Source organism: Pagrus major, chromosome 7 (genome assembly GCF_040436345.1).
Source record: "Pagrus major chromosome 7, Pma_NU_1.0".
NCBI lineage: Eukaryota > Metazoa > Chordata > Actinopteri > Spariformes > Sparidae > Pagrus > Pagrus major.
The window spans coordinates 3,704,294-3,716,795 of record NC_133221.1 but is presented as its reverse complement, the minus strand read 5'-3'; the positions used below and the strand labels follow the sequence as shown (position 1 = coordinate 3,716,795).

Below are 12,502 nucleotides of genomic sequence, written 5' to 3'. Positions count from 1 at the left end.
TTATCCATCTACGTTCTCTCTCAGAGGAGGTTTTTCTTTGTTTTCGCCTTGTATCTCTCTCTCGCTCCCGCGGCTCTTATCAGGAGGAGCGACGCACCTGAGAGCACTTCACACTCTGCTGAAGAGGCTGGATCAGGTCCCCGCACTCAAACACAGGAGACGACATCATCAACAGTGCTTACAAATATCCAATGAAAGACGGCTCATTGAAAAACACTGCAGGAACTCCATCAAACACAGATACTAATGCACTTACACACTCTGAAACGAACTATTGTCCACACATAAATCTCCCATCTCCCATGAAACACTAGTCTTTTATAACCAGACCTTCTCAGCGTCGGAGAAAGCAAGTTTTTAATCCACATGCGTGTCTCTGAGGTGTCTGACTCCGGCTCTGCCGAACACCAGGAGGCAGAACACAGCTGTCATGACGGCGTACCACGTTAACATGGCCTTGACGGCTATCGGGAAGTCGGGATGTGACGTCACCGACTGTCTCCGGCCCAAATGGAGGTAAACCAGCAGACGTATCTCAGCGGCCTGTCGTCCCTGCAGCCAGCAGTAGTAGATACCTAGATACAGAACAGGAGGTATACACTCTACCACCAACATATCACAGATGATCTAAGAGTGCATGAGGACGCAGGGAGGAGGCTACAAACACCACTTGAAGGCCAGCAGCATCATGAAATATGAATTTTTCAGAAAGCTCATCCCGAGTTGGTACCTGAGTCCTGAACCTTTGCAGGGTTGAACAGCAGGTGGTGTCCAGTGTCTATCTGCAGCCGGGGGGCCGAGGCGCCGAGGGTGCGACCTGTCGCATGTTCGTACCGGTAGATGGGTTCAGATCCACGGTCCCAGGCCACGGCCATGTTAGCTCGGGCCCCAGGACAGCCCAGGGTCAGGACGCGGTCCGCAGGATGGTTCAGGTAAAACACTTGTACCTCTACTGGCAGGGAGGCAGAACTACAACACAGAAACAACTCAATTATATCAGAGATTCATAACATTCTCACTAATGGCAGTGAGCTACCATACAACATACTACCTACACTTACTTGTACCCAAGAAATGCCAACAGAGAGATGATGTTGGAGGGTCGGGGGGCCGGAGGCGGACAGATCACTTGACAGCTTCGGACCTCCAGCTTGGCTCCGACTCTGCTTTGCTTCAGTTTCCCAAATGCCCGTGGCACCGCCCCTGAGCCGCATGAAGCGACAGTCTGATTGGCCCGTCTGTAGCGTACGTGCAGTAAGCGGGAGTGGACGTAGCAGAGACCGACGCGAACCTGCTCTCCCGGTACTCCGCAGCGATCGCAGACCGACCAGGGCCGGAAGCTGGTGAAGACCCGATACAGCGGCCGAGCAGAGCCAAGTCTGCTTTGTTTCCTCTTGTTGCTCGCAGTTTCTGGAGTGAGCCTACAGGCACGAAAACAGAGTATGAGTCACTTCACCCTCCCTGCGTGCCATCGCTCGTTTGCTTCATGCAAATGCACAGTAGAGTAATGTGACTGCTGCTGCAGGTCACGCAGATAAACAAATGATCAAACCGGTCAAACCTGCTTTGCCGGTGGAGGACAGGATATCAAACAACCACCACTGCTGATGATTATCTAGCTGACGTGACTCAGGAACAAACATTCAGCGACAGGGTAACGATCTAGTTTCACATCATGTTTAGTCTCACATGCCTCCAGGAAGTTATAGCAACAGGTGACCTAATAAAACACACTGTAAACCTATTTTTGGGATCATGTAAGTACACGATTTAACCAAATATCTAACAAAGATCGAGACACTTTAATCATCCTCTCATATTATATCCATTTAAGTCAAATGTTCATAGGAAAGTTAATAAGCCTCTATTATCTCTGGCTTTCACCCACCAGTGTGAACATGTGGGAGGTAAGATGTGATTTAACAGTGAACAAAAGTCAAATATTGAAAATGTCTCAGGTGATGATGGGACGTCTCCATCATACCTGCAGAAACACGGTAACACAGAGCCGACTGCGGGTGTCGATGCATGTTCAGCACACAGTGGTGAGTCGACTGTACCGAACCCATTTATCATCATCATCAGCACCAAAACCTGACAGCTGCAACGTCCGACTCGTCTTTTTCTCGTCACCTCGGAGTGAAGCTGAGCGTGCGCGCCTCCTGGATGTCCACGTCGTAACCGTAGAAGAAGTCTTTGCGGGCGGAGCCGCAGATGTAGACGCCGGAGTCGTCGGCGCCGGCCCTGAAGATCAGCAGGCTGAAGAGGCGGATGGAGAATCGACTCTGCAGGCCGGCGCTGTGAGGGACACGCCTGGGGTCCAGAAGCTTGTTGCCATGGTGATCGGTCAGGGCTCTGGTCTCCCCGGAGCTGCCCAGATGTTTTCGAAAGAACCACACTACTGATTGGACCTGAGACGCACAGAGGAGCGTAATGACCAAAATATATCTGCTGCGGGTCGATAATGCTGTTCGGCTGATAAATACCACAGACTGAAATTACTTCAGCAGATGCTGAAGATTAAAGTCTCTCATTCTGTCTCGGAAGCCAAATACACCAGAGATTCTCCCTCTGACTCTGTGTTGAGCAGCAGCATTTAACTCCGCTTGATTTCTTCCTCTGTCTGCTACAGTTCCTACGTTTCCATACTAGAGGCTGAAGATTGCAGCTCGATAATAACCGACAGTCATTTACACAGCTGCTATTGTACAAAGAAAGGAGGAGAGGATGTTTTCTTGCACTAATAACTGCACAAATATTTGTTTCTGACAGGTGTTATTAGCTCAACAATGTATTAACTTGTGGAGATCTCAAGAGGCAGGGGAAAATGTGAGCAATTACTGTTTCTGCAAACCACTAATATGTTTTCACGTATCATAGGTCACGTACCAAGTCGGCATTTCATGTCATGTCATGTTCACATTACACGTTTATGACCTGACTTTCTTATCTGGAGGTTGAGACTGTGTTTCAACATCTGTAAACCTGACACCTCTGGATATTTTTTAAAAAGACCTTTTGCTTTCCAGACATGTTTGTGGCGACCAAAACAGGTATTTTAAGCAAAATCGTAATCTTCTCCTGATCCTAAGCGAGTGGTTCAGGTGCCTAAACCTAACCAGACAATGAGCACAGCGCTGTCACAACATGAACTTACAGCAACATGAAGATGAAACGTATCCGTGGTTTGCAGAAAACTTCAAGTCAAGTCCGGCGTAAACTTTATGTTGGGTCCTGTTACCTGATGCGGTTTGCAGTGGCAGGGCAGCTCCAAAGTGACTCCAGCCAAGTAGGCAGCGTTAGTGAAGGTCAGGAAGGCGGGACAGGCTGTTGTAGCAAACACATCCTGCTTTTCCTTAGGAGGCTCGTAACTCCACACCTCAGGACACAGGACGAGGAGGAGGAGGAGGAGGACGATGAAGGGGATGGAAGAGGCATTAGACATCTTCTGTAAAAGTCACAGCTTCAGTTAAATATTTGTGCATGTCAGAGGAACCAGAGGAGAGTTCGCTCTGTCTCAGTTCACATCTGAAGAATGAAACTTACTTTCAAAACACAACAGGTTTGATGGAATCTGAGGACCCGTCCTCTGTTGTCAACACAAACATTTTCAAGTCCGAACCCGGAAATGTCATCCTTTCTCCCTCTCGGTAAAGTTTAACACCTTTTACCTCCTTGAACACGTCCTACAGCATTTTTTATCATGTTGTGCTGTTTCTTTATAAAATATACACAAACTGGGGTTACTATGGTAACAACATGCACCTTTGCTGAAAAAACAATACAAACGACATTGACTGACAGACGTTCCACTGGACATACTTTAAAATACAAATGTAACTCTTACAGTCATATCATACGAGTTATTACAGCCATGGATCAGACTTTACTAGAAAAGGTGCAGTTTTTTTCAGACCTGTTGGACAGAAGTACACGTTTCTAACTGAGGTTGGTCCACCAATTATATCTTGGATTGAAATATCTCTACAGGATGGATAAGGACAGAAATCCCTTAGTGTGAAAATCAATTTTTTTCACCTATTATTATCTCAGCATCTTCCTATAGATGGGCACTAATTAGAGGGAAAATGTCATGACCAATGACAGCATGTTAGCGTGCCAGCATCCCAAAGAAGATGAAAATCACACCTGCTATACATCACTGTCATATAGGCATGCTGACGTAAGTGTTTAATCTGAAGCATGCTTAACGACAGCGTCAAGAGCAGCTAGCTTGGCTCTTGTCTGATTACTTGATAAACTGTCCGAATGTGTAGAAAACACAGCTCAGTGTGCACAAGACATGACAACATCTCTTGTTTGCACCTCCTTCCACTGCAGCACACTTAACCCGCTGCATCGCTAGAGAAAAATATCTGCCTCAGGAAAGAAAAACGCCATTGCAGCGATGAGGAGCTGCACACAGCTTCATTATCCACGCCTCAGAGTTTGTTGGTGTGAGGTGAGCGACGCTTCATACACTTAATTCACCCTGCACTTCGTCACAATGCTGCTGCGGGCGCTTGTTGCTGTAATATTGTAAATTAGAAATAAATGAGTGCAATGATGCGACTCCCTGCTGAGCTGCAGGTCCGTGTGTCATCGGGGCCTCCGGCAGGATGACTGGACGCAAACACAACGCTGACCATCTTCACCGCCCGGAGACATAGAAACAAGACTGGGATGATGTAAGCTGGCAGCCCTGGCTGTGTGTGTGTGGGCAGAGTAGTTTCAGGGTTGATTTTCGGGACAATACAGAAGGCGTCAGGACAACAGGATGACTAACTGTGTGTTCAGAGGGGTAAACACTTCAGATGACACATCCCTGTTTTCCATTAACAACGAGGAGTTTAGCTCATTTACAAAACAACACATATTCATGTTAGAAAACACAAACTACATGGCCAGCTGCATTATGGGAACTGAGTTGGACCTGTCTGTTTCTGACGAGTGAATGCTTCTTATACCATCATGTGTTTTTCGTCTTATTTACTTTTAACTGGCGGATATCTGCACTTGAAACAATGTTTATGTTTATGTTTTTATTATTCTGCTTTTTAACCTTAAATACAAGAGTCGCACAATTACAAAAAACAAAACACAGATGAGTCAAAACATCGATTTCTTTATGTTGAGACTTTGTGTTTGTTAAGGTTGAATTTTTCTATTTCTCTCCTGTCACAACACTGTGCTCATACTCTGCTTAGGCTTAGGAAACAACAACAACAACAACAATAAATACTCTGTAAGGGTGAGGAAAACATCATGGTTTGGTTTTGTCGGCATGATCACAGACGGAGACGATCCGACCTCCCGTGAAAAATTGCCGGTTTTAGTTACATCATATAATATCCCCAGGTGCAGCGGTGTGACTTGGACCGCAACCAGCCGGTTGCCAGCCTTGTTGGCTTGTAATAACTGATGTTCACCTGACGCTGCCTGTAAGTTGCGGTAATGCATGTAATCATGTGTTTGCGTCACAATATCAAAACACATAAAGTGTTAGCAATGTTGCAATGCTGGTAGTTAATGTTTCTGAAAACCACCGACACATTCACGTGTTTAAGTGTCGTAGGCTGCGTACCACATTGACATTTCTACAAAACCATATCACATTCACATTACATGTTTATGACCTGACGTTCATATCAGGAGGTGGAGGGGATGGAGGAGGACTTCCAGGCTGCCGAGCCAGTGAGCTCAGTGTGAGACTGATTCAACATCTGTAAACCTGACACCTCTGGATATTTTTTAAAAAGACCTCGGGACAATTTCCAGACATGTTTGTGGCGACCAAAACACAATCTTCTCCGCGGTTTGCAGAAACCTAAATTGGCAACATTTATTCTGGCACAAGTAAAACTAGAAAAACACTTTCTCACAAACGTCTCATATTTATTTAACGTGGTATTTTCAAAAGCTGTTTTGTCCTTAACCACTCTGAAATCATCATAATGTCATAACGTAAACACATTTAACAGTAAGCTTACATCGACTGTTTTTCCGGAGAAGAAAAATCTTTGTAGATTTCACAGAGGTGACATTTGTTTTATCCCCTTTATTGAAACACTTTGATGATTTTTTGATATTTCCTGCCTGCTCTGGCGTACAAAAGGCTTGTTCTCGTTGATGTATTTTGTGCATGAATGTACAGCATGATTACTGCTGCACTCACCTACCTGCTGTGAAGGAAACAGGGCGCACTTCTTTCAGCTGTTATTAAGACTTTTCTTGTGTCTCCACTGAGGACATCGTATAGATTTACATAAATGAACAGGAACAGGTCTTTGAAGAAATGCGGGCCAAAATGTTCTCACTTTCAAGAAATGTCACTTCTAGTGCTGCTCCTTCTCCTCTGTCACACGTCTTTATCCTTCCTGTCCATTAGCTGTAGCCTCAATGCAAACATCATGTACCTTCAACACTGAGGCGCCGTATACGACAACCTTTACATCTCATCACTGCCTTTTTCTCCTCAACGTCACATTAAATAAATCCTCTTCTCTATCCAAACAGCACGTCGATTAAGCTCCAGGTATTTTAAACACACAACCTTTTCTTCATCGCTTTCATCGTCTGTCCCTGCCTCCAGCTCCTCCTCCTCCTCCTCCTCCTCCTCCACTTATTGACTTATCTAATAGCATCCACTCTGAGGCTGGATGTTGACCACCACACAGTTTACCCCCTGTTATTATCACTCCTCCTCCTCCTCTCATAAAAGGTTCCATTAAATGCTCGGCGTCACCCAAACGTCTCACGGTCATCTCGGGTATCGAAACATTTTTGGATTTCTGAAACAACAAACTGAGCCTCCACTCCCTCCTCTCCCTCTTCAGTTATTCCTCCCGTCACCTCATCCATGAAATCACAGCATTCATTGAAGCATCAAATGCATTTCACTCCTTCAACCCTTCGTCTTCCTCTTCTGCTTCCTATATTTATCTTCCTCTAAACGTCTTCTTCTTCTTCCCCCATCAGACGTACAGCAACATTTCAGCCTCATTGCCAAATCCTTCGACATCCTGCAGACGTGTTTAAGTTTAATCGATACAGTCACGTGATAACAACTAAAGCATCTCTCTCACTGCTGCACTGAAGGCAGACGATTATTATTAAAGAATATCAGCATCGGTAAAGTTATTTCAGTGTTTTCTCGGGAGGAAAAAGAAAACTTTCTTTCCAAAAAATCACGAAACAAACCATCTGTCATTTTCCCTCCCTGTCGATTAAAAAACTTTCAAAGCTCTCCTCAGTTTCTCCGTACCTCAAACTTTCTTCTGTCTGCATGTTTTATTCATGATTGTTTTGCTCAGACACACTCACGTGTGTGTGTGTGTGTGTGTGTGTGTGTGTGCACTTAGAGCAGGGCATGATAAGATTTCGGATCGGACCACCAGACTTTATACATCGATCGTTCCTCCCTCTGCCTTTTATTTATTACCTCCAGCTGTTCTTTAAGATTCAGTGAGCGGAGTCTGGAGGCAAACTCAGAGCGCTCAAACAGGACGCGCTAAATGCAATCAGCTATTCTCAGACATTAACTTTGCTGCTCTCAGCCTCACTGATGGTGAACGCTGTTGGCTGAATGTAAATGCCGGTGTTAGGTTTGGATGCATGACGTCTGATCTGCATGCAAAAACAGATAACATGAATTTTAAAAGGTCATTACGAACTGTCTTCCAGCATCATCAGTCCAGGTATCTCTGGGCTGATATTAGTGCCTTTGGGATTTGAACCCTCACAAGACATCTGCAGCTCCCGACTTCTAGGCCATGAAATTGTACCATGTCTCTGAACATTTGCTACTGTACAACCAGGAAAATATATGGAAAAACATGAAAAAATAACTTATTTTAGGCTTGGTGTACCCTAATGACCTGTCAGACAGCTTAAACCAAACCAGCTGTAGAAGAAGTCGACAGGAAACCCTTTGCAACTGAACATTAACTAGAAAGCAGTTACATTTTCTCAGAAATATCTTTGGCAACACAGATTAGCAGTGGTGGGTAATCTATACTCAAGTAAAAATACAATTACTCCCATGGTCACTAACAAAGACCACACCATAGTAAAGCAGTAGTAGTAGTAGTAGTTTTATTTGAATTGGTTTGAGAAGGATAGGAAGGGGCTCGTGTTAGCTGGGTGATCGGGTCGAGGACCAGCGGATGAAAAATGGGGGTTGAATGCCGAGGGGATGAACGAGTGGTCGAACAGGGTTGTGGAGCGGCTGCTGGACCGTCTAGAAACCTGGGTGGTTGAGACTCAGGGTGGGGGCACGTCTCGATGTCTGGTTACAATGAAATCACTTATGTTAGGTTTAGGAGAACATCATTGTTTTGCTCGAAATAACGAAGTCACCACCAGCAGATTGCCTCACGCAGGACAAAGAATCAGAATCAGAATCGCTTTTATTGCCAAGTAAGTTTAGACATGCGAGGAATTTGCTGTGGTCTGTAGGTGCAGAACAACAAACAATACTGAAAGTACTTAAATATAATAATAAAAATATATAGTTATATAAATAGAGTGCGACTATTAATCAACTCTCATCATCCTCAACCACCTTTAAATGTGGACTTTCTGGGTCTTGGAATTGCGTTCGTCCGTTGTTCCCATCACTATCGCCCCCTGCTGGTACTGAATCTGCACACTGACCTATGGTGGCTCAATGGATCAATTACATGCTGAGCATGAGACTGAGCTACACAGTCAGTATTTGCGTTAGCACTCAGATTTATAACGTTAGATACGACATCAGTCCATCAGCCTTATAGTAGGTGATGCATGATCCCTTAGTTTTGCACCTCCACTTACAATCTCCTGTCTGCATGTAAACATATATATTTTTTATCAGTTTTCAGCCCCCCTCAGTCGACTGAATGCCCACAGATGACACACACTCCTTTCAACAACATCCTCCTTCACATTCACACTAGTTCAGGTCCAAACACAGCCCTCCGCTGTCGGCCAGTGAGCCGCTCCACTCGAGCAGTTGGCAGTTGAGCTGCTTCGATCAAAGGCCAGTGAAGAGGAGCTGTTGAGGGGAGGAGGAGGTGTTACACATTCATTCTCCACACTCCAACATTTCCCAGCTGGTCCCGTGAAGCCCTGCTCCTCGTGGGGATTTAGTTTCACTGCGAGTCGGGCCAGAGGACAGTGAGGTTTGTAGTTCAGTTCATCTGTCTGGGCGAGAATTCTGACTCAGAGCCTGATCGTGACTCTTTGGCATGGACTGCTGTGAAATGTGGATATTTATGGTTCCCAGTGATGAAACAGCCACCATCAGGCCCAACACTGAATGAGCAGATTGTCATGAAATTGAGAACTTTGAGGACTTCATAATTGCCAGATGGTAAATTTCTTTTCATGTTGGATAAGCTTTCATTTGATGGGCTGATTACCATAACATTTGGCTTTATTACATCCATGCACCACTGACGACAAACATTTAGATTGTTATGAATGGCCACCTGTGTTTTCTTAATGTTAGACTTAATTTGGGACTGTACACTACAGGTAATGTCCTGAAGAAGAAGAAAGATAGCTATAACTAAATAAACAAATGGAAAAATAGAAGTAAAGCAGATTTTCCCTGCAGGGCGCTGGAGGTCGCAGGTTTGATGAGATTGAAAACGATGTGAATCCTTCGCTGTGGCCTTCCAGCCGAACACATGGGACATTTTGGGAGCCAGGTGATAAAACAAACAGATCACAAGAGGCCATTCGGAGGACGGGGGAATAATCCATCTGGTCGATAACATTCACGGCTTGTGCTGTAGGCAACAGCCTTTGTTGCCTGTAATCCCACCAATGGTGGGCCACCATCATCTCTCAACAGCTTTGTTGAAATTTCAATGTGGTACACAGCCTATAACACGTAAGAATGTGAACATTTTAACATGGTGACTGAATGAGAAAATATTAAAGGGGCACTATGTAGTTTTGGAGAAGAAATTCAAACTCATAATTTGAATATTTACAATATTAATGAGGTAATAATACAAACTCAGAAAAAAAACAGCTGTTCTCAGAGGAGAATAAGGTCCCAGAACACTGTTTGAAGCTAGAAAGGTGGCAGGGTCCGCCACATATAAGCAAAGTAAAACAGTATAAATTGTGTTGCATGCCTGGGAAATCATTCATGCCAGAGCACTAATGGACCTGTGCACCAGTGACAGTGACAGAACAACACTGTGGTTCTGCTGGGAAGCTCCTGACTGAGAGGGCAGCAGGGAGGAAGAACGGTCCTCAGCAAATCATCCCTGGACAAATAAAGGCAGGACCTTCTGTGTGTTTGTATTCATGCTGCAGAGCACACAGAGCTTTATGGTTTAATCAGAAAAGTCCTGTTCATTGCCACTGCGGTGCTGCGCCGTTAATGGAGGACAGGTGCATTGTGGGGGAATATTGTCAGCTGGCTGTGAAGCTTTGCTGAGGATGAAGCCTCGATATGTGGTCATTACAAAGACTCTGTGGCCATTAGATCTGAGTGTTACGGCTTAATAGAAATCAGTGATGTGTCGGTGGAGCGAAGACGAGCACACGTTCTCCAACACGCAGACAAGCTTTCATTAACTTCGGATTTATTAAAATGTTTCATAAACACACACCGCCTTAGAAAAATGTAATAATGCCTTTTTTTTCCCCTTCTTGCGCGCTCATAACATGTATTTGTCAAATCCCACTCGATAAGATATTGATCAGCTGTTAATGAAACATTTCAGCACATAAGAGCTGAGAGGAAAAAAATGCAACAAATGACTGAAGATGAAAGAAAATGAAAAAGGCAGTTTTATGATTTATGTGATGCATACTGGAAAAGTAAGAAGAGGAATCCAATTATTTCACACATTAAGTTTACTTAACTCATCACGGAGAGCACTGCACATGTAGCAGGTGTTGGTTGACCTGTGTTATAGAGCGCAGTGTGGAGGATGAACTGAGGAGTCTCACAGCCTGAGGTAGAAGCTGCTCTGTAGTCTGGTGGTACAGCAGCAGACACTTCTGTATCTCCTGTCAGATGGCAGCAGGGTGAACAGACTGTGGCCTTGTTGTCTTTTAGCGTCCTCTAAGTAGACATCTCACAACAACGATATCACTCATGCTCTGTAGATGGCTTACAGTGATGTTCTGGGCAGTTTTAATCACAGCTGTAGAGCCTTCCTGGCATTATATAAATATATATACTTATATATATATATTATAAAGTATATACAGCAGTACCGCAGCCATGGTTACTAGCTGTAGCTGCGTTATTTTTGAACGTGCTACCTTGCTCGGCTCATGGTAGTGTGATCAAAAATAACGCAGCTGCAGCTAGTAACCATGTTGCATGTGCAACTCTCATCAAAGATTGAACAGAGGCGAGATGTCTCCCTCCGTAGCTAAAAACGGAGCGTTCAAGAGACAGTGTGTAAAGGGGTGCTGCAGCACTGCACCATATGAGAAAAATTCTGTTTTTTGAAAATTAGAGTATGTAAACCTGTTCTACAAGGATCCTCAAATTAAAATATGAACCTGAAAATAAGCATCAAGATATAATATCTTTAAAATAAGGTGGAGATTTGAGTTGAATTGAAATAACCGACTAGAAATAAGGTCATGTATCAGGGTTAGTTGTTATCTCAACTCAACTCTAAAAGCTGTGTTCCATCGTCAGTGGACGTGGGTCTTAATTGAAGCATTTCTTACACAAACCTGATGAAGTATCATGAATGACCACGGCCTCTATATGTTACATGATAAGATAAAAGATCCACGCACCACCTGATCCTGAGAAAACAATAAAAACAAATACTAAGACTTGATTAAAATTTGATGGGAAACAAACATTTATTTCTTGTTTGTGGTTAATGAAGTGCTTCCAAAAGCCAAATGATTATTAGACGTTCTTCCTCTGGAAAGACCGAGCTGTTATTCATGGTTTTGTTAATGTTTGCAAATTGCTCTGTTCATTCAAGCAGCTTGAATATTAATCATACTTATGAAGCGTTTTTTTGTCTTAAAAGTTTCAACCAAAGAGTTCACATACAACAGAAGAATTAAACCATAAATAATTTGCAGCAGTAACACTTTTACCTTATTTCATCCAAGCAGTGGATCAGGAGACGTTCAGACATCCGACCTGCATCTCACTTGAGGCGTAAAGCTGTGTGAATTTGTCCAACTGGATTCTTCTCAAACCAAAATAAGCAGAACCAAGACTGCGGCAAAGGTCAGTGAGCAAACCGACCTAATGAAGGAGCACAAAGAGCAGGGACCTGTCCTGAAATGTAGCTAAAGAGGGCTCACCTGGCTGTTTTTTTCAAGGACTCTCACTGTGGTTTGCACAAGAGGATGCACCTCTGGCTCCGATTTATAAGCTCACTGAGGAGCCTCCTCTCTTCTCACTTCTCAAGGTGTCTCAGAGGGCTGAATTATGTGAGAAAATGACTGGTTTGTGCTTGTTGCTACGAAGCCAGCAGTCATGAGGAGGGGCAGTGCACAACAATCATTTCAATAG

The 12,502-nt window shown here is 44.1% G+C and overlaps 1 protein-coding gene across 1 annotated transcript; it reads right to left on the bottom strand.

The window, feature by feature from the left end:
- Positions 1-357: 357 nt before the first annotated feature.
- LOC140999309 (Ig-like V-type domain-containing protein FAM187A) lies at positions 358-3,445 on the bottom strand. The gene is made up of 5 exons (XM_073469639.1): positions 3,242-3,445; positions 2,134-2,411; positions 1,062-1,421; positions 731-969; positions 358-575 (listed from the first exon to the last, which is right to left on the bottom strand). The coding sequence occupies exons 1-5, from the start codon at positions 3,443-3,445 to the stop codon at positions 358-360; spliced, it is 1,299 nt and encodes a 432-aa protein (XP_073325740.1).
- Positions 3,446-12,502: the final 9,057 nt, after the last annotated feature.